This window comes from Diplodia corticola, assembly GCF_001883845.1.
Source record: "Diplodia corticola strain CBS 112549 chromosome Unknown scaffold1, whole genome shotgun sequence".
NCBI classification, from domain to species: domain Eukaryota; kingdom Fungi; phylum Ascomycota; class Dothideomycetes; order Botryosphaeriales; family Botryosphaeriaceae; genus Diplodia; species Diplodia corticola.
The window spans coordinates 1,991,195-2,019,148 of record NW_017971480.1 but is presented as its reverse complement, the minus strand read 5'-3'; the positions used below and the strand labels follow the sequence as shown (position 1 = coordinate 2,019,148).

Below are 27,954 nucleotides of genomic sequence, written 5' to 3'. Positions count from 1 at the left end.
GGTGGCGCCGGCCCTGGGCGGCGGCCGCACGCACATCGCCCGGCCCTGACTAGAAGCCCACACCGCGCCGAGGATACGGCCGCGCCCCGGGAGTCGCTCTCGCTGCGTGCTGGGGCGCAACGGGCGTGGTGATGCTGGGCAGCGGCGGCAGAAGGCGCCGGCGGTGCAGTGCAGCCATGGAGTGCTAGCAGCGCTGGCAGCACCGCAGAGCGCCCTCGTGGGCAGCCCCGTTTCGGTATACTCGGCCGGGCTCACTTTTTCTGTCATGCCCGAAACGCATTAGCCTGTAATCATGCGCTTCTGTGCTTCTGCCCAGTGGACCTGGCGTTCCCCGAGCCCATGCCGTCCTGACCACCCGGATCTCTCCACTTCGCGACCACATTCATCAACACCAACACCGCCCTCGCCCCCGTCACGCACTCGCGCCTACCCTGCACGCTAACCCCCGCCCGTCGCTCTCGTCGTCCCCCGCCCACGACCCTCCCGAACCGCACAATTCGATCCATCACGGCGCCCTCACGCCCCCGATAAGGAGGCGACTCGCTTGCCGGGCGCAATGGACGGACGCCAGCCGCCGCCCAGCGACGACCACGCGACGCCCTCCAATTCCGGGAACCCCAACATCTTCGACGACGAATATGCCCTCGAACGCGACCAGGACCCGGAGTTTGGCATGGGAGTAGCGGATGGATTCCGGCCTGGAAACGATCGTGGAAGCGGCATAGCGAGCAATTCGGCCACTGCACTCGACCACAGGACTTCGATACGGTCGTCAGTACGTCACTCCATCTCGGAAAATTTCCCACTGGACACCAAGGGCCCCCCGGCCGTCTCTCAGCAGCGCAACAGCATATCCAAGGGCGGCCATGCGGCACGAGGATCTTTCACCATGGCCCAAGACGGCCCTAATTCTCAGACTCCCGAACGAAACAGCACATCTTCCCCGGCCCCTCGCCTGCCCCAGCTATCGCACCGCATCTCCATTGCATCTACATCATCCTTCGCGACCGAACATGCGTCGCAGAGTGGTTTTGCAGCAGGAAACTCTGGCCCCAGCCACCCCTATGGCATGTACCCTCAGGGCACTGGTCTTGCCCGCTCATCCAGCGTCACGACAACCTCCACCGTTCAGGGACCCCAACGAGCCATGTCGCAACACGGCCCCGCGCATCCGTACGCAATGTACCCCCAAAATGTCTTCGACGACCCCGATGAGATCCGGCCGGCACCCGTGCAAAACCAGATTCCAGTTGGCTTTCCCGGACTCGGCCAAGGTTTTCACAGGCAAATTGGACCCGACGGCGAAGAGCAGGATATCATCGGGCCTGACGGCCACACGGAGCAATTGCCCCCCTACTCGAGATTCCCGGAGGAGGGTCCGACCAAGGCCTCGCTTATGGCAGTGCCCGAGGAGTTTGATCTCGTGACCGGAACAGAAGCGGGGGTTGCAGCAGGAGCCACTGCAGGAGTCGCGGCAGGGGCCGCAGCCGGTGGTCTTGCGGCTTCGCCCGCTGCAACCCACGGCCCTTCGATGTCTCAAGAAGGGTTACCATCGAGCAACTCTAGTATGATGATGCAACCCATGGCCAACGGGCAGACAACTCCACAGTCGCAAGAGCCCTTGCAGGCACAAGACCGATCTGCCTCGGAGGAAATGCAACCAGACAGTTCCGGAAATCCAAACGACAAAAGTTGGAGTGAGAAGTCATGGCAGGAAAAGCGAAAAACTAGGATCCTGTGGGGAAAGGTGCCACTGTGGGTGTTTATCACCGCCCTCGTCATCATTGTGATATTGGCAGTGATTCTGGGGGTTGTCATTGGCACATTCATGGCCAAGGGACGTATGGACAAGAACAAAGATCGGTAAGTGACCTTGGGCGTGAGTGCCCACATCCCGCGTAATACTGACACTAACAACAGGCCTTCTATGGTCACGGTGGTTAGCACGGAATCATTGTTTGACGCTTCAAGCATTCAAGTGATTCCCACCGGCCTCCCCGCCTTACCCGTGGGCAAGTATGCACTTCCGATTCGCAGCCCTGACGTCTCGAGCAATGAGTGCCTCACGAGCTCGGGGCAGAATGATGCTTGGTCCTGCAACGTGGACGGACCGCCTCTCGAGATCAACGTCAAATCCTACGGAAAAGCCAACTCCTACGCCATGTGGCTTTCGCCCTTGGACAACACCACGGGCGTCAACTACGGAAGTCAAGCACCGAACATCGACCCTCAGGCGCTTAGCCTGGTTACTGACCTTGACAACCCCACTGATGGACCCGCCTGGCACTTCCAGACTTTGTACGACAAGATTGTCATCCTGCGGCCTGAAGATTTCGCGGCTGGTTCAGAGTACGAGAAACGCGATGCGCAGTTCGCGAGTGACCCCTACCCGCCAGATGGCTTCAATATGCCTTCAGGATTCAGATCTCGTCATCAAGTGGTTGCGGGCGACAAGCCTTGGTACTGCATCTGGAACTCGACTTTCATCGAGACGTTCATCTATGTGGAACAGAACACGTCCTCGGCTGTGTCGACAGGCGTGTCCTCGGCTGTGGCCTCAGCAACTAATTACGCGACACCTGCACAGTCGTCGAGTTCGGTACCGACTACGACATATCCCTCGCCGGTCACGGTTGTGTCTACAAATAGTGCGGCCATCGTGACGACTACGCCCACGCCGGTCGAGCGACGCAGTACGCCTGGCGATACCGACAGCAACGACATCCAATGGTACCCACGCATCGTGAAGATTGAAGAACGTCGAACATCTACGAAGGAGCAAGCATACTGTCAACAAATGCAGCTTCTTGATGATGGACGGATGGTCCCGACGTTGAAAGACGGCAAGACGATCGTGGTGACGCTATCGGAGTCAGATCCAGACTACAGTGACTATAAGAGTGGAAGCACCAGCAAACGTTCGAACTCTCTGCACAAGCGAGATGACCCTTCGAATGCTTGCCATTGTCAGTGGTCGTTCATATAGGGCGTTTTGTTTTTGGTTTTTATATTCTTTCTATTTGTTGACACTACGAAAAGAGTTTCGTTCATGTTTTTTTCTTTCATACATGTCCAAGGCATCGGCGCAACGAGGATCACAAGGAAGCACAGGGATGGCATGGCGCTACGGCGGCTTGAAAGTGAAGTTTATTTATCGGTTGGAATGGTGCGATCCTTTCGGAGCACCTGGGATTTCAAAGAGCGAGGGGAGGGTGGGCAACAACACACATACTCCGGGCTGCTAAGACTGGCACGTCGAGCCCACATTTTCTGTCTACTTTTGTCACATTGAGTCGTACATGACGAATAGATGCTCTCAGGTGGGCAGCATGCTCTCCTGTCCCAGCTAAAAGATAGCAACAACACGAGCGGTGACAGGGAGGAACTTGCCGGGCGCTCGCTTGTGACACGGCTCTGCTCTGTTTTCCTCCACAAAAGCGAGCGCATGAGGCTGATCATGGCTGGATGGAGCATAAACAGGCCGGCAGATTCTTTAGCATAAACACACGACCGACGGAGCATATGACGTGTCGACAGCAGGAATGCGATGGCGGGCGCCATGGGCCAAGCCCCGCTAGCGTACCTACAGCCGGATCGGGACAGGCATGCGTGCGGTTGTCGAGAGCCGCAAAAAAGCCACAGGCGCGATAAAGTGCGGCGGCACGGCAGGGGAAAGGAGGGGATGGGTGGTGTTTGGCGGGTTTGGCGTGCTTGTATGTGGGCGGCCGAGCCGGTGTGCGAGGGCGAGTGGGAGCGAGTGGAGAGGGCCCTAAACTTGCGACACTCGCGGGCGGCCTGTCCAATGGGCGCAGGCGCGTGCCGTTGCTCGTGGGAACAACACTTGGCGCTGGGGCGCTGTGAGAGGGCGACCCCGACGGCCGGCGCCAGCAGAGGAGATCGAGCTCCGCTCCCGCCCTCGCCGTGCTGCACGGCGCGCGGAGCCTGCGAGAAGATATACCTACCGCGCATTGCTCACCCGGCCGGCGCGGCGGTGGGTGCTCGTGTACGGCCTGAGACTACCCCGTATCCAACGCTAATTTTAGCCATTTTCGCCTTCCGGGCCCGACGGCGATCTTCCAGCGCTGCAACCCCTGCGGGCCATCCGCCTGGAAGCCTTTCTCTCTTTCGACGCCTTCAGCGCTGCTGCAACCCTCAACGCCTGCCGCCCCTATCCACCGCTCGCGCCCCGTTCGTTGCCCGGCCCTCGATCGCTCCTCAGTCATTCGTTTGGAAGGCCTGGCTCCGTCAACAACCCGCCTCCGCCGCGCCGCAGCTTCTGCCACTGATCACCCAACCTCCCACCGCCTCCACCGCCGACCACACATCGCTCCCAGATCCGCGCCGCCCGCCCCAAAACACAAGACCTTTAATCCCCGAGCCACCCCGCCGGCTCCACGACGCGCCCGCGTCTCCATTGACTTTTTCCCTGCGTCGCCGTGCGCCCGCACCCCGATCCCCACGATGCGTCCCCAACAGCTCGTCGCCGCAGCCCTGACGCTGTCATCCCTTTCGGCCGCCTGGCCATGGCCGCCCAACATGGGCGACATGAAGGAGGTCATGGGCGTCGAGAACCTGTTCAAGCGTGAGAACTGGTTCTACGTCCGCGCAGACGACAGCACCACCACCGAGTGTGAGCTTTCCCTTGATGCGACCGGCAGTGCCGATCTTAAGAACCCACTTAGGCTAACTTTCCGGACCCAGCGGCTGCCAAGACCACCGCCGCCAAAACCGATGCCGCTTCAGACACCAAGTCGGCTTCCGCGTCGGGAAGCGAGAAGACGACGGCCGCCGAAACCGCCTCCAAGACGGGCACCGCCGAAGCAAGCGCTTCCGGCACGAACTCGGGCAAAACCACCGACAAAACGACGGGCACGGGCAAGACGACGGGCACGGCCAAGGCGACCGGCAGCACCAAGACGTCGAAGAAGGGGTCGAAGAGCACGTCGTACGACGCCCGTCTCCCGTCGGGCGGCATCTCGATGATCACGCCGGCGGCGACGGACACGTCGCAGTACTACAAGATCGGCGAGTGGCTGTCGTTCGCGTGGAACTACACGTCGCTGTCGGCGACGCCCTCGGCCATCAACGTGCTGGCCAGCTGCAGCCTGAACTCGCAGACGTACACGCTGGCGAGCAACATGTCGGTGCACGAGACCAACATGGTGTACTGGGACACGGGCGAGTTCCAGAAGACGGCCACCAAGAGCCTGGTGCAGGCGACGTACACGCTCATCGTGTACGATGCCGGCAGCAGTATTTCGGCCACCGCCGCCGCCGGTTACCTCGGCGTTTCGAACACTTTTACCTTTGGCATGTACATCCCGCAGGAATACGTCCCGAGAGCAGGTTAGTTTTGATTCCTCCTTCCATTTCTTTCCCCTTCCCCCTGCCGCCTCAAGTGAATACCAAACACTGATTTTGCCGTCGCTTCGTAGATTGGACTTGCCCTGGCTGCAGCGCCGCTGGTCTCTCCGTCGAGCAGCAGACCATGCACTTCCTGTTCGGCACCTTCGCCATAACCGTCCTCAGTTTCTCCTGGTTCGTCATCGGATTTGGCATCATTTAAACGTGAGTCGGACGACATTGCCGAACGAGTTACTTAGCAGTCATGGGCATCGATCTAGTAGTATCTCTTTACGGTTTTTCCTCCTCCTGACGAGAGCATTGCAACGGGCGTTTTTCTCACTCAACACAAAAAATGGCTTTTCTTTCATCTTTGATATTTTTTTTTATTGGATTTTGAAAGCGCGCAGCAGCGGTGTGGACGCGGCGTGAAGATGCTTGTTCTTCTTCTTTTTCTCCGCCGCAACAGCCGCTGCTTCTCATTACATATTGACGAAAGCCATGCCGTTTAATAGCTCTTTTTTGAGTCCTGTCGTCTTTTTACAACTCCTGTCGTATATATTATATATCTAAACTCTGGAGCTCTCTCTCTATCTCTCTCTATCTCTCTCTCCCCGTTTCAGCGCTGGCTCTCACACTCTCCTTTCAGCCTTATTGTCATTGGGATCATTATAGGTTGGGAATTGTTCTCTCCGTTGTTGTTGTTGTTGTTGTTGTTGTTATTGTTGTGTGTTTCCCGGTGGTGCATGTCGTTTGGGATTTAATGGGGAGGGGGGCGTAAACCTTTTTCTTTTTCGCTCTCTCATTAAAAGGACACATCGAATGGAATGGATGAGTGTGGATGAAAGATGAATGGAATCAGTGTGTGACACATTGGCGGGAGAGATAATTGTAGTGGATGTGGATGTGGACGTGGACGTGAGTAGTCTGTGCGAAGCGATATAATGAAGAATGTGATAAGGAGTTCTTTTTTCTCTGGGATTAGAGGATAGTCAATTGTATGCATTGGCGGTATTGGTACGTATGTATGGTTTCGCACGGAGCTGTGTCTTTTTGCTTTTTGGCTCCCTCCCCATCTCCATCTTGTCACACAGGCCATGGTGATGACGTCTGCTATTGGATGAGCGAGAACGTCATCTGGTGAGAAGCGAGATTCGGATCTCCCATGATTTGCGGCATATCGTGTGGGGATTTGCTGGCTGACTACCGGTAGTTGGTCCGACAGCAAGACTGAGAGGAGAAAGAGTAGAGGGGGACGCGTAATGTGTGTGCTCACCATGCTGCTAGCCTCCTTCACATGGGTACACAAATGCGCACACACACACACACACTCTCTCTCTCTACTTGCTTACTTAGCGACATAACCTGAGGGTGCTTCTACATTGACTAACGTGGCTCGCTAACCGAGCATGCAACGTGCAACAAGCGAGCTTCCGCCCGGTTGCAGTCAAGTAGGTGAGCGAGGAGGCGGCGGATGCTGCGCGCGTAGGCGCGGGGAGCCGAGATGTTGTTGGTTGGCTTATTTGGCTGTTCGACGGCCCCTCCGCATTTCGCTCTCTTCCAACTCGATCCTCCTCCTCGTCGTCCCAACCTCTTCTTCTTTTTCGCCTAGTAGTAAATTCTGAGTGATTCCTGGGGAGAGCCCGTTCCGATGCAAAAAGAGACTGCAAGACGACGAGAGATGGGCACGGCAATCTTCTTTTGCCAACGACGAGATAGACTTTGCTACAGTATGCATAAAGAAATTCCTGTTTGTTGCGACCGACTGGATTGGGGAAAATGAATACGTGATGTTCGAACGTAGGAAAATCGACCAACAGCCCCGGCTGCTGATCTGTTTGGGCGAAGTTCGGGGAAGGGGAGAGAGGTGAGAGGGGAACAGGTGTGGGGAAAATCCTGCAGGATCGGGTGCTTGGTGGGTTGGTTGGTTGAGCCGCTTTTCGTGGCGTTCTTGTCTCTTTCTGAATCCGGGTGCCTGTGCGGATATGGTCCTCTGGGGGATGGTCAGGTACGGTGGGCGGAGTCCGAGGTTCGCGGGTAGGATAGGTTCCAAAAAAAAAAATAGATGCGTGGATTGGAAATAGGAAGTGGAAACAATGAGCGCGTAACCCCCAGGAGCAGTGTCTAACTACCAACGCAAGCAAGGTACACTACTTGAGACCTTCAAAACCCCTCCATGTGCTCAATTTGTGTCCAATTGGAAGTAGGGGATGATGGCGCAGTCGTCGAGGTAGAGGTGGTGGAGGGTGCAGGAGTGGCTGGTCAACCAGTCGAGCTGTAGAGAGAGAGAGAGAGAGAGAGAGAGAGAGAGACGAGTGAGGGTTGGGGAGCAGAGCGAGAGCCACGTTGGGACGAGCTCGGACATGAAGGTATAGAGTCTTGCTTTTGGAGGCGGTCAGTTTGGCGCTTCCCGCTGGAGTGGCGAAGATGGTAGGGATCGGGAAGATGGAACTCTTTTTCAGGAGCTTCTTCGTAGTGTTACGTGACGATATACAAGCGTAGGGAGGTGAGCCGGACATGACATCTTTGAAATGCTTGCTCTTGACTAGCTCTGGATCATTGATGTTTTGAAGGTTTCTGATGGAAACGTCTGGGATGTGGGATGCTGCTGGGTTGGCAAGTGTTCTGAAAACCCGACCAAGAATTGGCTGCCGAAATTCTGGTTTCCGGCCAATTTGAACACTGCACGGAGCCATCCCAATCAGATATTATTCTGTCACTGGTCGCATTCCTTGAAAACCAGAGGGTTGCGCTCTTGAGATTGGGAAACCGACGGAAGCTCCCGAAAGCCTTGCGATATTCATTGCTTAATTCAGCTTGTCTAGAATGCTCTTCTTCCTCCTATCGACCAGGTCAGACCAACGTTGTCTTAGATGGAAGACCCTTTACCGCATCCTCTTGAATCGTGTTTAGGTAAACGTGACGGACAGCCTTGCTCAATTCGGGGCTTTCAAGGAAGATATCATACTTGAACCATGCACATTGCTGGCGAGTACATAGCAGGTTGAAAAGAGAAGGCAACTCACTATAGCATTTGACGAGTATGCAATATAGCGATAATCGTGGTTCAAATTCCTACAAGACAACCACATACCTATACAAGTTCCCATATAATACTCTCTAACCAAAAAAAAAAAAAAAAAGCAAACAAGAAAACCAACCAGCGAAGCGCGCTTGCTGAACCTTTTGTTTTCAAACTGAGAAAAGAACCCGTCATTCATATATATCCAGAACCGCCCGCTTATCGCACAGATCGTAAGGAGATGGATGATGAGACCAAAGCGCAGAACAAAAAGATAAGGAAGAGAAGGGCAACAAAGTACCTGAGAGGAGGAGAAGATGATCGCCAAATTCTTTTTTTCCCCCATGTCCCGCTCCGTTCGTGTTTCCAGCCCAGGCCAGCTGGAGGATGAGCGAGAAAAGGGAGACCAAACGTAGGAAACGCAGAACAATGCCCACACACAGACATTCTGATATCGTAGACGGACGTCGCAAAAAGATCCAGACGAAAAGGTCTTGTAGAAAAGAAAAAAACGAACCCAAAAAAGTGAAAGGGGGGAGGGGTATCACCAACCAACCAACCAACCCAGGTATACAGACAGACGTCAAGAAAGAAGAAATGAAGAAAAGGAAAAAACCCCAACCAAACCTGGAAGCGAAGCGAACTCACCATACCACCTCTTGCCTATCCATCCGTCCACCATCACTCATAAATCATTAGAGTTTTGAAAAGAAAAAGAAAAAGAAGAGACACAAACCCGACGTCCCCTCTCACCGTCATCAATACGCCGCCACACCCACCATGCCCGCTCCCGCCCCCGACGCCGCTCTCGCCGCCGCTCTCCCCTCCACCTCCGCCGGGTCGTTCTCCACATAATTCAACCACATGCCGACCCGCCCCATCCCGCTCCTCGCCGGATCGCCCAAGCCGGCCATGACGGACGCTTCTACAGCAGCAGACGGACGCTGCTGCTGGCGCGCGTACTGGTATTGATATTGAGTCGTCATGTTATTGCCACCCATCGTCGTGGTCACCGTGATCGGCTCGGCTGTAGCTGCGTACCGGCCGCTCGTATCAGCTGGTGGTGGCGGAGGCTCTCTGCGCGAGAAGTTACGCGTGATGGTGCTGCGCGTAGTGTTGCTACGCCTGACGGCAGCAGTCGCACCGCTGCGAGGCGGCGGCGCTTGCTGCTGCTGCTGCCGCGACGCTGCCACCGCCGCGGCGCCCGGGAGGCCGAAATCGTTCATGTGGTGACCAGACGCGTTGCCGACGCCCATGACCTCGATCTCGAGTTCGGGAGAGTCGTAGCGGGATGGCGGCACAACAACAGGCGCCGTCCGATTGCGGTGATGGTGGTGGTGTCGGCGGTGGCTCCCGCCGCCTCCGCCGGAGCGGCTGAGGCTGCCGCCGCGGATGCTGCCAGTGCGGCCGGGAGCGTCGGCGGCGTCGGCGAGAAATTCGGATTGCAAACGCCGGGCTAGCATCTCGTCTTCGCGCTCGCGCTCGCGCTCGCGCTCGTGCTCGAGGTCGCGGTCGCGGTCGGGGGCGTAGAAGGTGCGGGCGGTGCGAGAAGTAGCGGGGCGGGTGTCTTCCGGGGCGTAGACGGGGTAATTCAGGCGGGGGGCGGGGACGGCGTACTGTTCGGGACGGGTAGGGTTCTGAAGCGGGCGCGGGGGAGGGGGGGCGTGGATGGCGTCGGGGCGGTCGCGCTCGACGACGACGTAAGGTTCGGCGACGCGCATGTTCTGCAGGCGGTCGTCGTCGTCGAGGTGTTGGTAGTTGAACCACGGGCACTCGCACGTCTTCCAGCGCGCGCCGCACAGCATGCAGAACTGCGCAGTGCACCGGCACGTCATGTGGTTGCAGCCCTCCTTCAGCTCGACCATGGCCTTGCAGTTGTAACACTTCTGCCACCCAGACTCTTTGGCCATCTCGGCGAAGGCGTGGGCTTCCTCGTCATCGTCTTTGGGGCACTCTTTGCGTAGGTGCCAGCGGTTGTTGCATTTCACGCAGACCTTGACGCGGCAGCGGGGGCATTTGCCGTACTTGCGGCCAACGGTGGCGTCCATGCGAATGTGCGATGGCTTGATCCACTCTCCGCATCCTCGGGTCGGGCAGTATACTCGGTTCTTTGCGGTGTATTCCTGGTACTTTTTATTCCAGAGAACCTTGAATTTGGTATCGAAGAGGCGCTCGACATATTTAAGAGGAATGTGTTCGGTGGTGCAGCATCTCGGGGGCATGTGCTGGGGATCCCTGACTGAGAGCTCGAACTGGCGTTTGAGGCAGGTGTGGCACATACGATGGCCACACGAGAGCTTCGGGCAGCGAGATGCGCGGACCTCATCCATGCACACCATGCAGTCATATCTGGGAGGCAATATAAGCAGCGACACTACCACGGTATGCGGATGCACCTACTTCTTTTCCGGCGTCTGGGCGGGCGGCGGCACATGGCGGAACAGGCCTAGAATGCCGCTGTTTTTCCGTTGGTGGCTCTGCGAAGGCGTAGGCGGAGGCACTTCGTCGGGCGGGGTTTTCAGGGTTCCCGTTCTTCTGAGGGACGGCCGGGTCATGACGACAGCCGGACGGGCTGAGTCCCGAGAGGACATGGTCCTGAAGCACGTAAACATGCTGGCGTGAACAGCGGGTGCAAGATTCTGAGGACATACCGATTTAACCTGACGGCTTCGGTCCGGTGCAGCGACGGTTCGGGGGCCGGGTCGGCCTCCCTCTCAACCTCGACATCGATAACGTTGGTGGCTGGCGACGACACGGTCCGCCTGTGGCCGGCGCGTGATCTCGTGTCGGCCAAATCTTCGTCCCGCCTGCTCCTGCTGTCGCCGCTACGGGGTGTGCTGTACACATACACACCGCTGTCTCGATCCTCGCGCTCTTTCCTGCTGGGGCGGCGGTCATCCTGGTGCTGGCGCTTGGGTTTGGAAGTCTTGCGGGTGCTGGCGGCGCGCTGTACCATGTCTAGGTCGGGCACAGGCGGCGGCGGAGGAGTCGGCGGGTGAGAAGATAGCGCGACGGATGCGGCCGAGGGCCGGCGGGCACTACGCGGGTCTGGGATTTCGGGCGGGCGCAGGAAGTAGTCGGCGCGGGCCTGGCGCAGGTGATCTAGGTCGGGCTGGGGTGGAGGAGCGGCATGGGCGGGCAGGTAGCGGGTATCGTGGTCGATGGTGTTGCGGCGCGGGCGGCGAGAGGGCCGGGGGCGGTGGTAGGAGTCGGAGTCGTAGGCGGCGTGGTTGTCTCGCGGGCGGGTCGCGAAGATTGCGCCCATGCCGTCGAGCAGATGGGCGAAGCGGCGGTTGGCGGCCATGCGGCGATACGTGGGAGCTTGGTAGGCGGGCGGTGAGCGAGCCAATGAGGGTGGCTGGCAAGTGACCATGCGCCGGCCTCACACGATGGGCGGACGGGCGCTGAGCATTCTTTGCGGGTGAGCGTGACTGCGTGACGGCGGGAGACGGCGGTGGTGCAGGTCTGGCGCGGCGGCCATGCGCTTCGGGCAGAGGTGAACGAATGTAGGTTTGAGACGCGCGTGGAGAGAGACAGGGTGTCCGGCTGGGGCGCTGAGCCCTGGTGGGAGGGCTGGGGTGATGCTTGACGCGGCGGACTGATCGCCGCCAGCTGCCAGCTCGCCGCCAGCTAGCCGCCCACGCCCGGGCCACGCCAGCACTTCTACACTGCACAACTGCGCCGCTGCCTGCACCGCTGCCCGCACCGCTGCCTGCACCGCTGTCTGCACCACCGCAGCATGCACGCCCGCTCCAGTGCACCCTCACCCCCATCGCCGTGCCACCCCGTCTCTCGCCCCGAGCACCTTCTACATGCCTGATTCCGCCCAAAAGGCTGCGCTGACATAATCCCAAGCTCGGGCATGCAGTGAGTGTTGCACCTCAGCCGAACGTGTCTGAGACTGCCGCTAACCACCACCACCCCAGGCTCTCAGTGGCAGAGCGCTCGCCTTGCAGCATCGTCCCGGCTGCGAGAGGCCCAGGGTTGAAAGTTCGATCCACGCTCCAGCTCGGCCCCAGCGGTCACTGGCAGTCAGCACAGCAATCCCCTGCTTGTCCACATCCTTTTGTGTCGTCGATGCAGCTGCTGTCTTTTTTTCCTTACCCGCTCCAGCCATGCACAGCCATGCACAGCCATGCACCCTGACGCAACATCTCCCCACCCGCCGCGCTCTCTTCTGCACTCTCAGCCAATCTTTTTGGGCTCCTTCCATCGGGTCGCCTCAGGAATGCGCTAAAACACTGATACGACCGCCGGTCAAACGGCCGTGGCTGATTCGCTTGTCACCGCGGCCGCATCACCGCCGTTCTCCACCAAACCAAATTTGCACCCGCAACACCATCCACCACTATCCAGTGCCCAAAAAAAAAAGACATGTCTCCGTTCCCAGAATCGAACTAGGGACCTTTCGATGGCATAAAGCGCGACTCCGAAGAGGTCGCACATGATATTGCGACTCCGAAGAGGACGCACATGATATTGCGACTCCGAAGAGGACGCACATGATATTACAGTCGAACGTGATGAACCAACTACACCAAACGGAGGCGGAAACGCGGTGGACCGCATTTGCATGGACTGATTCCTTGTTGATGAATTTTCGAACTCCCGGTATCCAATATATACTCTCAGTCTTGCCCCTGCGCGAGCTGTTTGATAGTATCCTCCCCAGACGGACGATCCAGGCGTATTTCGTGGTGTTTGGGTTTCATGAGAAAATGATCTCGGCCCCTTTCTCATCGGAAACTTACCCGGTTTCACCAGAGTCCCTCAGCGTAGCCTCTCCCGGAGGGCCCGGCCAGCGAAGCACCGTCTTCCTACCCAGCGACCACTCATGGTTTTCATGCAGGGCTTCCAACCTCCGAGTAATCCCTCCGAAGCGGTTCAACCTTGTCATCCAAGAAAAGCGTGTTCCACAGTAAACACAGTGACCAACCCCATCCTCCACGTCAGCAGTCGTTTCCCCCACAGTTGCAGCGCACAACGATTAAATGTACAGTCACCTTGAGCACGAACTCGGCGTCTGCTCTGCTCGATTGAATTATGACCACCAAATCCTACAACCCGCGACGACTCGCTGGATAGGGTGGCCGTGTCCTGGACATGTTACCGCAATCCAAGGCCAACTTTACAGCAGGTGCAGCCAGCTTCCAGGGAAAGCTTAGTGAGGGAATGGTATCCGCATTTTGGCCTGCCGGGCGGTGAATTGAGTGGTAGCTTTAGCTCTCCAACGTCCTTACTGATGGCGGGTAGAAATCATGCTACGAACTGGAATAAGGTCCTGACTGACACTCACAAGGGGCCAACCGCTCAAGCCCCGTGCATCCAAGCGAGAGATGTACTATCGCTCACAGTTACCCGGAAAGCGCGATCAACGGCCAGGATGAAAGGATCAAGGGCTGTAGGTGTTGGAATTGTGACTGTTGATACGTCTGTTTCGCATCAAAGGCGAGAAAGCGAAGGCAAGACGGTTTTTCATTCCGATTTGTTGTTACGTCCCTTGACGGATTCAAGGCGTTTGTTCAGCTCCCTCTTGTTGTTCGACATCCTCTCTTCTTTTGCGGAGGAAAGAGTCGAGAAACGGTTTGGGTCGGTGTTCGTTGCGGGAAGAAGGGCGAATATGCTAAGAGAAAAGTGTTGATCTTTTGATGATCGAATGAGGTTTGGTTGATGGCATGAGGATCAAGAGGGAGGGAAGGAATGATAGGGGCCTTGAGAGATGCCGAGATCCTCGGCGCGCAGAAACTCGTGTAGAAACTCCTCGGACAGGTTGTCAGCTGAATGCATCGCATTTGAGGCATTCTTGGCAGGCAAAAAGAAAGTGCAGAACGAAAAAAAGAAGCGGGTCACACATAGATTTTCCCGGCATACAGGGTTCATTCAGCTGGGTAATCAGCACGCTTTGGCTTCCTGCAGGCGCACCAGCTTTCGTTTTTCCTGAACTGGTTTTCAGCCTCAACTCCGAGCGAAAAACGGAAAGCTGGTATCTATTTCAGCCACAGTTGTAGCCGTAGTACCACATCAATCAGACCGAGCCAACTTCTTGTTCTCTTCGGGCATGGAGGAAATTTCTAGCTCTGAGAAGAAGCAATTTCCAATAAGTCATTGTGAAACGGGTCCAGGTGGCATTTGTTGCAAAAATTGGAAATACCATGTATGAAGTATTGACACCCGAGATCGATCAATTAAATCCATTAAATGGAGTAAGCCATCGGTACCAATACAGCTAAAGCTATGAGTCTAGAAAACACCAAACCAAATTTCCTTAGATCGGAAATTAAAAGTATACTTTCACTTTCGAGACCTACCGCAGATCATGAGGACCTCGAGATACACAATTGAAAGAAGCATGGAAATGGTAGTACGAGGGACTCTACTCCAGCCTGGAGCCTTATGCATGCATGAGGCCAGCAAGGTAGTGACATCATCGTATAGACAGGGACGTATCTCCTCAGCCAGCCATGGTTTTATCCACCGGCGATCTGAGCCATGGTAGACGTGTGGATGAAAAGTCTTAGCGGAATGAATGATCGTTGGAGGTTTCACTTTTGCCGGAACAGCTCAACTTCGGCCGCCACGAGTTTACTTTTTCGAGAAACACTCTACGGGTGGTTCGTATAGATTGCTTTTCCCAATCCACTGCTCACACCAACTTGCATGGAATTCATTCGGGATACAACTGAGCCGCACCGTATGCGGAAATATTGGATCATGACAGTCTTGTCTTCACAAGGCTGTGCCTTAATTTAGCTCGTAGCACTGTTCAGTGCCCGAAGCTGATGGTTGATGACCTTTCTATAAAAACACTATCGTGAAGGCATCCGGCCTCCAAATTCCCACACATACCTATTCCTCCGAGTCCTCCACTACAGCTACCTGAACGCGCCCCACGAAACCCCAGTGAGCCAGCCATTCGATTGTTGAGTCCTTCCTTCTGGTATTCAGCATTACAATGGCGGAAACCGTTGGCGTTGAGGATATTGAGAAGATGTGGGAGACAGCTTTGAAGACGTACAAAGAGAGGACAGGAGATGATCTCAATCACAGTGCAAACCTTACCTTGGAAGAGATGGAAGCGGAGCTCAGCAAAAGCTTTCAAGGAGGTGATACACGAGATGACATCGTCAAGAAATCATTGGAAAGCATAATACAGGCTGGGGCTGAGATTTTGAGCGACGTCGCATCGAACGTAAGTTCTTGTCTATTAAACAATTCAACTCGTTGTTTGTGATATATTTAGAAAGAGGTTAACAAAAGGTTTGGCATAGGCGTTTCCAGGAGCTGGAGTCCTGTTCAAAGCAGTCACGCCTCTGATCGAAATCACGCACAACTACCAGAAGTACTACACGCCCAGAAGCGTCCACGATATACTGGAGGATATCCTACCACACTTCAACAGAATCGAAACCTGGGTGGAATCAACACGTCAAGGAGCCAGATTGAGTCGGAACCTCGTGGAGTTGATCTTCCAGACCCTCGAGCATTTTCTGAACATATGCGCCATCTACCGCAATATTGTCCAAACCTCCGAACACAGGAAAGGAAGATTCAAAAACTTTTGCAAAGCTGTCATTGGTCTTGACCAGGGTATAAAAGAGGAAGTTGATCACCTTGAACGCTTAGCGAAGCATGAACGGGCACAGACCGAAGCGGAATCCCACGGGTACCTTCTTGTGGATGAGGATCGCCGGGCCCGGGCCAGGTACCAGAAATCCATCAGCGACAACCTGGAAATCGAGGAAACCACACAATTCCTGGATCAGTGGACGGAGACGCAGACAAAGCTTCAAAAAGAATACGTGAAGGGCATTGGATCATGGCTGCCGGCACTTGATGAATTCTCTACGTGGGCAGATGTTTGCCAAGCTGCAGCCCCGGTATTGATGTTGGAAGCAGACCCAGGTTTTGGAAAGACTTACCTCTGTTCCGAGATCATCAAGAAATTGCAGGATGGCCAAATGCCTGAGAAGCATAGGATGTCATCCATTGCCTTCTTCTATTTCAAGAGCTCGGAGAAGGGTCGCATCTCAAAGGGACAGACCGCAAACCAAAGCCAAGGTGCCGCGAAAGACAGTCCGACGTCTGGACCTATCCAAGATGACCAGGTGTGCATTCGAGATGCTCTGATATCCCTCATTTGGCAACTCACCTTGGTTGATGACGAGTATCAAAAATTTGTGGCCAGCAAGATGGAACTCCCCACTAGCCGGTTTCCCAAGAGTAAAGAGCTCTGGGAGAGATTAGTCAAGGAGTATGCCACGTTTGCAGGCTCAAAGCGCCGAAAAATCTTCTTCCTCATCATCGACGGACTTGATCTGGACCAGAGAACAGCAGAAGAGCAAGACGACTTCAAGTTTGTCGTTCAAGACATCATGAAAATGCCCCGTAGCGAGTTCCAAATTAGGATACTGATCACTGGAAAGAAAGATATCCTGAGCAATCTTCAAATCAGCGACAGCAAGGACTCGACACTCATTCACGTTGCCGAACATCGCCAAGGAGACATGAAAGCATTCATCAAGTACAGATTGCGCGCCGTCCCAAAGGATTGGAAAGACAAAGAGCAAGTAGACCTCTTACGGCAAATTGAGACCAAGTTCTGCGATTGCGAGAAATATACGTCGGGCAGCTACCTGCACGTATCGTCTCTCCTGGATGAGGTCGCCCATACCTATGGAAACAATGAACTTCGCGATATCCTGAAGCGTCACCCCGAGGATTCGTGCAGTGCAGTCGCTTGGCAACTGAAGCGGGTCGAAGGCCAGTTGAGTGGTGACGAGATAGAGGAATTTAACGACATCCTCATCTGTATGGTCCTCTTGGAAGTTTGGCCAAATATCAAGCAGCTCGCGACATTTGCATGGTTGAGCAAAAGCGCAAGGCACTAACTGGCTCTTGAACAACGGATTAGGGACAAGTATCTTCATTTTTTCACGCTGTATGATGACGACATAGTCGAATCTGAACCAACGATGAAGTACTTCATCGACCGCCACCCACCGGAACCAGAACCCATTTTCGCCAATGAAACATTTTCTCAAGGCGAGAATTACGAATCCGACGTTGCATTGATTAAACGACTTGCCCGAGCCTTTTGCCAAGGAGAGCTTCCAGCCAGACTTGAGCAGTTTTTCAAATCGCTACCAGCTTCAACGCCCCGCATCGATTTGGACTGCGTTGATGGACATGTGAAGATAGTTCTTTGTGTTCTAAGAGCAGTATGCACTGAACGCAGGAAGAACTCTGTCTTCTTACATGAGTACGCAGCTTTCTATCTTCTCTCACACTTTGGAAAAGTTACAACCGACCAGCTGCGTCAAGTCACTGCAGATGTCAAAACAGAAATTGGCTACCATCTCCATGAATTTTTCATGGATCAAGTTTCGGTAAACACTTGGATGAAGCAAGACCTTTCTGACAGCGCCCTGGACACACTCTTCTTGGCTGAGCAGCAGCAGATTGTGCATGATGCGCTCAGATGGCAAGAAGGTGAAGACGTGAGAAAGGGAATAGGGATGGCTGCCAAGCAAAACAAGTATTGTTCACAGGCCTCTATGGAAGAGAACATTCAAGGTTCTGGAGGAGAAGGAAAATCAGATGAGAAAGCTACCCATGGAGACGACTTGAGCCAGGCCGGGGAACTGAGCATCGATCTAGAGGAAACCGAACATGCCGCAGAGATAACACACGACCCAGGTAACATAAGCTCTACGGAGGAAGTAGTCCAACATCAAGGACCCGCACAAGATCTCACCGTTATGAGCGCCAATGAGAGGGACAGGCAGCATGATGCATATGAAACAGACACAGAGGCTAATGAACAAGCTCGGTTGGAAATTCACCAAGTCATCCAAGCCCCACGGAAAGCTTTGGCATATTTATGGCTTGATGGTGTCGACTTTGATGCGGAAACTAGCATTTGGAAGCTGATAAGAATGTCTAGAGGCGTAAGCCCTTCTCCCATCTCATATGAAATAAGCTCGATTTACTGAACTACCCGTCCTAGAACTTTGGAGATCTGGAGGTCTGTTCCGCAGATAGACTGAGCAAGATATCCAGACCCTCATTAGAATTGATCTGGAAATGGGCTATTGGAGTTCTAGGAGACGCAGACAATATCAAAACGTCAAATAGATTGACGCGACTTGCCGAAACTGTCCTTGCAATTCGGAAAGCTTCCTTGGAAGAGCAACACACCGACTCGGAGCCTTGGCAAACACGACCTTCAGGAGAAGATGACGACTACGAATACATCGCCCAAAAATGCCAATTAGCCAAGCGTGAAGATCCAAATAATTGGAGAGCTACTTGGTGCATTGCGAAAGCCCAAATGCAGCAGCGTCACGCACCATGGATCTGGCCCGGGGAACATCCAGCCTTAGAAACATTGGAACAGCTTCTGGAAGAGTTTCAGAAGAAAAACCTCAGGAATGAAGACAGGAACCAACACGACAAGATCCTCAGTTCTTTTTTAGAGCTTTGTGAGAACAAAAGCCTACCATACAGGGCCGTAAGAGCATTTGGCAGTCTCTTCGAGAAGTTCCCTAATGACATGGATCTGGTGAAGAGAGGATTTGATTGGGTAATGGCCCAGAAAGACCGCATCTGCTTGAAGAAACTGATACATATCCTCGTCATGACGCCGGAGAAAGGAGGATGCAGTCCAATGACCAACCTACTTCACAAGCTTGCTGAATCACAAGAATTCCACGGCAATCTTTGGCTGGCACTATACGACGACTTGGGACTCACCATAAAGTGCTATACTGACGCCATCAACGTGACAACCGACATTTCCGTGGTGGCTAGAGGTAACCTACGCTTCTATTACGCCGTGGCACTGTACCATCAACAAAAGGTGGAAGATGCGACCGGAATGTGGGAAAGCATCAAACTCGAACGGCCACAGTTCAGAGCACACCCGGAACTCCGACAGTTGCAAGCCCAGATCTCCGAGAAGCTTGCTCTATGCTACGTTCAGCTTACTCGGTCTTCCATCAAGAAGGCGTCAGCGTCAGATGGAGAAACTGAATACATCAAGAAAGTCCGAGAGTTGATTCAAAAGGGAAAAGAGGGACAAGATACTTCGGTGACGGACATCCGGTACTTGACGCTATCACTATGCCGGATCCACAAGCTCAACGGACAAGAGGAGGAAGCCAAAAGCTGCATCGGTAGCTATGTCAAAGCCGCAGCCGACATCCTGGTGGACGAAACATACGATAACGACAGCGAAGGTTATAGGGCACTTGGCGAGATCTTCGTTGCTCTAGGTGATGAGAAGAGGGCAAAAGACGCCTGGTCAATGATCAACGACACCGGGGACGGACATCTTTTTGAGCTGCCAATATTCTGCGATGGGGGATGTGGCAAGAGATGGGAGCGTTATCCGGATACGGAGATGCACATCTGCAAGGACTGTAGGGGTGTACACCTCGACAAGACGTGCCACGAGAAGCTGAAGAGTGGAAAATTACGACAAAGAGTCTGTGGAAAAGACCACCCGTTTTTCACAGTGCAAAAATGGGATGGTAAAGCGAGGAAAGAAATGACAAGCCGGGTCGCCAAAGCTGGAGATTTGGTAACTCTGACGACAAGTTGGGTGGATGAGATCAACAGCCAGTATGTGGTCAAACAGACCAACAACCAACACCATCACAGGTAGTGGAGACGTCTGCACAGTGCTGCTGAGAATCTTGAGAAGTTTCTGCGCAGGAGAGCAATGGTTTCCGGGAAAGTCACCAACGAGGATAGAGCTGGGACTTTGCGATGAGTTCTCTCTCTGACCTAGTCCCGACAACGCGAAAGTCTCGCCCGATCACAAGTTTGTATAACGTCTGGTTAGCACCGCCCTCAGACTTCGAAACGAAACCAGGACTACAACCCTTCAAGCCAGGACGACCGTTCGCCTGAACAAAACCCGCAGTGAATCCTCTCAACCTGGCCAGAGTTATAGTAGCAGCAACAACCGCGCAGCAACGTTGACGACGACAGCTATCTTCGAGGACTACGCATTTTCATCCCCCGAAAACATCCTCACCCAGACACCGCTCTTCGGCCCAGTGACGTCTGCATTTGTTGAGCCGGACTTGTCCAACATCTGCTTCGAGTGAAGAAGTCAACGGCACAGCCAGCAGCACTCCCACCTCACAACATCCACACCAACCTTCCATTGCACGTGTTCCTCCCTCCTCGTCCATACTTGTCTCCTGAAGCTCCTGGCGACGTACGACGAGGCGTGGTACAATGGGAGCAGCGCTGTGGTCCGGTTAGGGCCGTTTGTCGTGGATGGAGAAGACGGGAGGGGGCTGAGGCGGAAGGTTGTGGTGCTGCAGATCGAAAAGGTAGTTGGGATGGTGGCGCGGCTGGAGGAGTTGGATAGGGGAAAGGGCGGCCGGGATGGCCCTGCGCTTGAGGGGGAGGCAAGGCGGATAGCGGAGAAGACGAAGCGGGAGGATGGGAGAGAGTTGTGAGGCGGCAGGATGATTGGGCTGGTGACTCAATGAGCGATGCGCCCCGCTGGATGTATAGTTCCAACTAATGGGCTGAGGAGGATTCGGCGTTTTCAACAGACGTGCGGATCTCGAAAGAGCATGAGCCACTAAAGATGAGCGGCATACTTTCCAACGTACGCTTTTTCCGATAGACGAGGACAGGAGTCATGGTTTCGATAGAACAATGCCTATCCAGTTGTGAGTGTTGCTAGACTCATCCTCAACGCCCAATCTTACACGTAATCTCTCTACATTTTCCTTTCCCACGATATCCACCCAGTACAATCCTCCTCTCCACCCCTCACTTCAAGCCCCCACCCTCCTCCCCCACCAGCGCATCCACAAACACCCTCAACCCCTCCCTCCCCGGATGCCCCTCTCGATCCAACAACCACAACCACGGCTCAATCAGCTCCACCTCCATCAACACAAACTCGCCATCCTCGCCCACCACCCCATCCACCCGCGCATACAACAGCTCCTCCCTCCCCAGCACCCCTTCCTCCCCCCTCTCCGCCTTCAACGCCCTCTCCTTCCCCACCAGCCACTCCCACACCTCCCCCGCCACCCTCTTCCCACACTCCGGCACCCGCTCATCGCCCTCGGCCCCCATCGGCTCCCACACGCCCTCAAACGCCGAATTGATCCGAAACTCGCCCGCCCGCGGCCTCTTCCTCACCGCGTGCGTCAACCTCCCCGCCACCACCACCATGCTCCACTCCCCGCCGCTGCCACCGTCCCCGTCCCGCGCCGCCACCCGCGGCAGGTACTCCTGCACCAGCACCATCGCCCCCGGCTGCGCCGCCGCGCGCATCGCCTCCAGCGCCGCGACGTCGGCGGCGACGAGCGCCAGCGGCGCGCGGATCAGGTGCGTGCTGTGTCCGCTGGCGGCGATGCTGGGCTTCAGCACGACGGGGGTGGATGGCGACGCGGCGACGTGCGGGTCGGCGGCGAGGTGGGCGGCGAGGGCGGCGGCGGAGGTGGTGCGCGGGTCGAGGAAGGACGTGCGCGGGACGTGGAAGGTGGTGCTGCGGGCGGTGGTGGAGTCTTGCAGCTCGGCGAGGTAGGTCTTGTTGGCATTCCAGGCGGCGAGGGCGGGCGGGTTGTGGATGCGGAGCGTCGGGTTGAGGCGCTGGGCGGCGGGGAGGGTGGCGGCGAGGAGGGTGGTGAAGGCGCGCATGTGGTGGATGTACTTGTCGGCGGCGAGGAAGAGGACGTGCGTGTAGGTGGAGGCGATGGCCTCGGCGGTGAGGCCGGGGTCTTGGAAGGTGCGGAGGTGGACGGCGGCGCCGCGGGCGCGGAGGGCGCAGAGCGGGTCCGAGAGGTAGGCTTCTATCTTGCCGATCCAGATGGCGGCTTCGTCTTCGGGGGTGGGGAGGTTGGCGGTGACGAAGAGGATGGAGGGCTTGGTGGGGGCGATGGAGCCCATGTCTGTGTTGAATGAGTTGTGGCGGTTGGGAAGCGAATGGTCGTATGGCAGCTGCGGATATGCCGATGATACGGCCTATATGCAGTGCTGGGCACCGAGTCGGGGTTCGGAATGCCTTCGGATTACAAGGCAAGACGTGAGGTTTCTTCAGTGGAACAGAAAAAATGATGATGAGGGCGTTGGCCGTGGTCAAGAACAGAAATACAGTGTAGATGCATTCGGAAAGCAGATCAGATATGAACAATTTATATTGGCGCGGTCAATACGAGGATGTCCGACAGTCGGCGATGATAGATAGGGCATCTCCGCCTCCGGCCGGTTTCCGGAGCCCAAGGCTGACGAAGCCACGGAGAAACCACCGGGTGCCTGGCCTTGGGCAATCCGCGACCATCACTGTCTGAGATGCGCTTCAAGCCGAGGCTTCCTGTAGAATCCGGAGGTTGGCGTCTCTCATGACTTTGAGCGACTGTCTAGTTTTTGGAGGATATGTGGATATCGGATATCTTGCAATGCTACCCGGCGAACTATCCCTCAAACGTGTTACTTCGAAGGTGCGCCCAGGGCGTAGTTTTTCGTTAATGATTTCCTAGTTCGTGTCGATACCGAAGCAGATCTCGATTCCAATCGCACGGGTTCCCACACATGCAGATGCAAGGCCGCTTCAGCTCCACTGCTATCTTTTTGTATGCTCCTCCGCATGGACCACATTGGAAAAGCAAGCAACCCGTCCTGGTGAGTGAACGAACCAAATCATTTCCGTCAAAGCATTCCCGCACGCAGATTTGGCTCCCACGAGAGATATATATTGAAGCTCATTTTCTCACCTGCTGGATCAAACCGCATCTATCCATACGAATCTTATAGGCTGTTGAGCTTCCACACCGTCATCCGATACAATCACAGTCCACTGTTGTTACCCAGCACTCTCTCGTGCCACTCGTTCTCTGTTTCACGACTACCAATCGTCCGATGACGAAACATGGCAGACTCAAATTCAACTTCCCTCGAACCTGCACCCGATCTTCCAACAACGCCACCAAATCCCCAACATCTGTCACAGGCCTCACTCGACCAAGGTGGCCAACAATCAAACATGTTTGTTTGTCTTTGCTTGTTTCAGCCCAACAAGCAAGCAAAGATCGAGGTTTCTGTGAAACAAGCAAGCAAAGACGGAGGGCTGCCATCTTTACAAAGATCTTAGTCCTCTACGTACCAAGCAAGCAAAGATCGGACCTCATCTTTGCTTGTCTTTGTTTGTTGGCCACCTTGCACTCGACGAGGTGGTGCGACCTGAGAATCAGTCCTCGGCGGTTGCAACGGACGCTCAGCCGCCAAGTCCAAAAGAAACAGTACCCGAATCCAAATCTCAGGAGGAGCCTCAAGCCGAAGCAGACGAAAGTGATCCAGAGGAAGATAGCTGCGATGAATTGGTGAAGCCTACACCCGATGAGAAGTCCAAAGATTTTCAGGATTGGACGGAATGTAAGTGGAAAAGATTGAAGGCGGTTCAAACGTTGTTTTGACTTCGTGCTATCCAGGCGAATTCGTGGACGATGACGTACCAAAGAGTATGAGGCTCCAGATCCCCGAAGATGCACAACCTGAAGCTCGCAACCGTCCCGCCTATGCATCCTTTGGCAGCAACGGTACGACGGTGGCTGTCAACGCACCCGGAAATATCATGCAAATCTCGCGGTACTTTGGACTTGGTCGCTCTGGCTTTTTTTGTGCCGACTCAGACTTCTACTGGGAACCAGACTTTCCCAATTATCGCTTAGAAGAATTCATGGAGCACATGGACAATGCCAACAAAGGCTTTCGACTCGGACTAGAAAGTTTGTCCATTAAGAATAGGCCAACTTTCGAGTTTGTGTACGATCGTTGGCCGCGGTTCACATTCCACCATTCGCAAGCTGCCCGGAAGTCTACTGGAGAATTAGAAGGCCCTTTGACAGAAGACAAAGTGAATATGGAGTCGAGAGAGCCAGTATCTGGTGACAGATCATCGAAACCAGCAACGCAGTTCACCGGTGCGCAGGAAAAAGAAGAGCAAAGCCATCCTGAATCACTCATTCTCTCTCTGCAGTGCTTTTGCTACCGGGAGACCGTTTTTCAACGGTATGTTTTTGATGGTAGGGATAGTTTGCCCAAAGCCACGAAATGGAAGATCAACGGGGGCATCCCCTTACGCAATCTGGATTTTTTGGATGTTTCCGATTTCAACTCTTCTTCGGATAACTATGACTGGAAGCTTGGGTATAGAAAACGAAGCCTCATACGGATCCACGAAATCACAGATGATGTAGCGAGCGAAATGGGTGTTACAGTTCCGGATCAAGAGCAGAAGCCCCGGCCCTGGGCGGTAGCACTCATCATCACACCTTTCATCAATGGCAAGGCGCAAATAGTTCAACAAGAAGAAGGCCAGAAGGTCTGGTATGTGGACCTTCCCAAGAAAATTCCTGCCGATGCCACTCAGCTCTCTGTCACTTTGGCATACAGGTTACAGCTTCTCGAAGATGATCCCAGTTGGAAGGATACTATCGTCCCGGCGCAACATCCGGAAAATCATGGGGAACACTTTCTCAAGAGAAGCAAATACACCTTTCAAGGAAGTCCGGTTCTCCAACCATCATCACCTCAATTTCATGATCGGACGAAACTTGGAGCACATTCTCTCTGTGTGCAGTATTCCGATTCCTGAGGATTTAGATTCCGATCCCACTATTTCCGATGCCAAATCAGGTGTTATCAGCTCTGGAGATGAGAATCTACATACCGGTCCGATGGCTTTCACGTGTGGGCCACTCTCAGGTCACCGCATAGACACAGCATCAAGCTTGTATGTATTAAGCTGTCTCAAGGCTCCCCTATACTGGCTACGAATAGCTTCGCTTTCCAAATCCTCATTGCAGCGTGGCATGGAGAGTCGAGTTGCAAGCGTAGAGTGTAATGTTCTCGCTAGCACAAAACAATTGAACAGAACGAAACATCCCTGGCAGCAACGAAAGATACTTGAGTTGGTCATTTTTGACCTGACGCTGTCGGAGATCGAGTCAAATACGGGCGTTATCCTGTCTTGGATTCGAAGAAAAGTTCTCGAAAACGATGATTGGAATGGAACAGAGAAAAGGGGAGAGAGAGATGAGGGGGTAAACCAAAAAGAGGTAGGCACAGCAGACGAGGAACTCAAGGTCATTAGTGATGATCATGACATCGCTGCAAGTACGCCATTCAGTCCACTTGCCCTTTCACTCGAAGAGGGTGTCAAGTTTCTCGAGAAAGGCGATAGCGCAAGCTACTTCTCAATCATCAAACGTTGGAGGTTGTATGAACAGGTCTTACAAACGATCAAAGAGGACCTGAGTGAGAACCTTGACTGTATCGAGGAATAGAACCGTCGGGAGAGTGACCGAAAGCCGGAGAATCCAAGGTGGACTATGAATGACGAAAAGGAATTTCGTCCCATCATCAACAAGCTTTTGGTCCAGAATCAACGAAGGCACCGAGACCTGGAGCGCTTAAAAACGACCATCCAAACATTCCGGCAGTTCCTCAGCGGTCGGTTGGAATCCATTCGAGACGATGTAAGAAAATGTCTTTCACAACAGGATATATGCTGATAGCGATACCAGATGAGCTTTCGTGGAAGCGAGAACATGTCCTTATTCACATATGTGACCGTCATATTTCTCCCTCTCGGATTCGCCACGGGAATTTTCAGCATGAGCGAGGCACCTGCTCGGCTAACCTTGGCTTCCATGGCGGTGACTGCCGCTATCTCTTTGTTTGTCACCGTTTTCACTTTGGTAAATGCCGAGACTCTGGGCGATGCTATGGTCAAACCGGCTATAGACCTTGCCCAAAGTTGCGGGAGACCACTTATCTTTTTATCACTGTTCGCCGCATATTCACTTCGATTTGTGCTTCTTGCAATCCAATTGGTTCTTCGCCCTGTACTCAAACCAGTCTACAAGTACACCCTTGGTCCGGTGTTGAAATACCTCAAGGACGAAGCAAACCTGAAAAAGTACAAAGGCATGATGGATTCATTTTTCCCTCTCGACAAGACCAAAGAGAAGGAAAATGAAGGCATACCAGAAGCACAAGCTGGCCAGTCTGATTCACGAGATGGAAGCGAATCAACGTCAACTGGAGTTCCTCACCGCAAAGCTCCCCCGCCAAAGCGGCGAAAAATGGAGCCAACACCAAGGCAACTTGAGGCTGGAGGTCTGCATCGTTCTGCGTTGTCCTGATTGTGAAATTTCTCTTGCTCCCGGCCGTTTTTGTCTTTCTTTATTATTGCTTCCCCGATTTATTTATCTTCATTTACGACCTCTATTGCTCTTGTAATGTCAAGTAGACTCAATATCATTTTGTGTTCGCTCAACAATACGAGACGTGTGCTGGTGTACATTGAGAAGTACGCCTTCGGCATCATCTAGACAACAAGAAGCTAATAGGAACGAAACGCCAGTCTGGCCTTGGATTGCAAACAGTCATCATGAAAGCCAGCCAACAGCCAGTTCTGCATCCAGAAACGCTCTTTGTGTCAGAGATCGGCAGGCAGTTTTTAAATGCCCCCCCGCAAAAAAATTGCATATAGAAATCGCAGTGCCGAAAGAAAAAGAGAAGCTGAACTTGGCCCTCCGTAGTTTCTAAAACACTACGCGTGAGCCCACTAGGCTTTGGCCCCACTTGCTTCGTCTTGAAAATATGACGCACCTCATCGGACCTTCTTTGTCGGTCGCGTCTGAACGATATCTATCACTGACTGGAATAATCAAATAGGATGGGTTCGATGTACGATCGAGGAAAGTGTGGATTCGTGTAGCAGGGATACGGAATAGGAGTGCAGCTGGGCAATGCCTCATGGTTCTGGCGATCAGCACCCTGCATAAGGGGAGGACTGGAGAGCCCGGATGTGTCAATAGGTGATGTTTGAGGCTGATTGTATGAAAAGAAGCCGAGGTGTAGTGGCTGACTTGAGTGGTTTATATTGTGCTGAAGGTCATCTTGAGAGAAAGAAGCTGTGTTGGCCCGGTGGTTCAAGTTGTTGTATGGCGAAGTTCTTTGATCAGCGTGGTGGTCCTGCTGGACTTGGGCTCTATTTAGACGAGGTGACGCGGTGGAAAGTAGTTCAGTCTGCTGAGTAAATGTGGCCCCGGATGTACAACCTGTATTGTTCGCTGTTGCTTCTCGCTCCAATACGATTGGGCTTCGAGGGTTTTCAGGAGCAGGCCTGAACAGATTGGTTTCGCGAGTCTGGCCGTTCCATGATTGGAATTTGGAAGTGACTGAAAATACCTGCACCCACGAGCCTGCTACCTGTGCTACTTTCGGGAGTTTCGTCGGAGTTGATGCTGGATGAATCGCTCGCTTGTCTCAACAACAAGGGTTGCATCTCGTTTGAGCTTCCAGAGTTCTGCGTCTGGAACTCTTCGAGGAGGCCACCATTGATCTCACAGACAAGCTGAATGACCAACGACTTTGTCCGGCCATCGAGAGGGATAGCATTCAGCTTATCTGAGAGCCTGTGTGGAAGTACCTGCCGAGAGAACTCATGGTATTCCCCCAGACCATCATCAGTACAGTCTTAGAAGTCAGCCATAGGATCACCAAGGAGGCAACGAGTGCATTCCATTACGGCCGAACTCACAGGGTGA

The 27,954-nt window shown here is 54.1% G+C and overlaps 6 protein-coding genes across 6 annotated transcripts; 4 read left to right on the top strand and 2 right to left on the bottom strand.

The window, feature by feature from the left end:
* Nucleotides 1-556: 556 nt before the first annotated feature.
* Nucleotides 557-2,986, top strand: BKCO1_1000640 (uncharacterized protein; the record flags this gene model as incomplete). Its single annotated transcript, XM_020270060.1, has 2 exons — nucleotides 557-1,863; nucleotides 1,921-2,986. 2 exons carry the CDS (start codon nucleotides 557-559, stop codon nucleotides 2,984-2,986), a joined length of 2,373 nt encoding a protein of 790 aa, XP_020135425.1.
* A 1,475-nt stretch (nucleotides 2,987-4,461) lies between these two features.
* On the top strand, nucleotides 4,462-5,566 carry BKCO1_1000639 (uncharacterized protein; the record flags this gene model as incomplete). The annotated part of the gene is made up of 3 exons (XM_020270058.1): nucleotides 4,462-4,630; nucleotides 4,702-5,346; nucleotides 5,436-5,566. 3 exons carry the CDS (start codon nucleotides 4,462-4,464, stop codon nucleotides 5,564-5,566), a joined length of 945 nt encoding a protein of 314 aa, XP_020135125.1.
* A 3,557-nt stretch (nucleotides 5,567-9,123) lies between these two features.
* BKCO1_1000638 (ibr domain-containing protein) lies at nucleotides 9,124-11,669 on the bottom strand (the record flags this gene model as incomplete). Its single annotated transcript, XM_020270057.1, has 3 exons — nucleotides 9,124-10,714; nucleotides 10,766-10,960; nucleotides 11,017-11,669. 3 exons carry the CDS (start codon nucleotides 11,667-11,669, stop codon nucleotides 9,124-9,126), a joined length of 2,439 nt encoding a protein of 812 aa, XP_020135126.1.
* A 3,648-nt stretch (nucleotides 11,670-15,317) lies between these two features.
* Nucleotides 15,318-20,030, top strand: BKCO1_1000637 (neutral amino acid permease; the record flags this gene model as incomplete). The annotated part of the gene is made up of 4 exons (XM_020270056.1): nucleotides 15,318-15,554; nucleotides 15,634-17,228; nucleotides 17,277-18,312; nucleotides 18,372-20,030. 4 exons carry the CDS (start codon nucleotides 15,318-15,320, stop codon nucleotides 20,028-20,030), a joined length of 4,527 nt encoding a protein of 1,508 aa, XP_020135133.1.
* A 1,130-nt stretch (nucleotides 20,031-21,160) lies between these two features.
* BKCO1_1000636 (glutathione synthetase) lies at nucleotides 21,161-22,288 on the bottom strand (the record flags this gene model as incomplete). The annotated part of the gene is made up of 1 exon (XM_020270055.1): nucleotides 21,161-22,288. The coding sequence occupies one exon, from the start codon at nucleotides 22,286-22,288 to the stop codon at nucleotides 21,161-21,163; it is 1,128 nt and encodes a 375-aa protein (XP_020135134.1).
* Nucleotides 22,289-23,267: 979 nt separating this feature from the next.
* Nucleotides 23,268-26,544, top strand: BKCO1_1000635 (mg2+ transporter zinc transport protein; the record flags this gene model as incomplete). The annotated part of the gene is made up of 6 exons (XM_020270054.1): nucleotides 23,268-23,387; nucleotides 23,449-23,770; nucleotides 23,827-24,724; nucleotides 24,798-25,626; nucleotides 25,684-25,875; nucleotides 25,924-26,544. The coding sequence occupies 6 exons, from the start codon at nucleotides 23,268-23,270 to the stop codon at nucleotides 26,542-26,544; spliced, it is 2,982 nt and encodes a 993-aa protein (XP_020135131.1).
* Nucleotides 26,545-27,954: the final 1,410 nt, after the last annotated feature.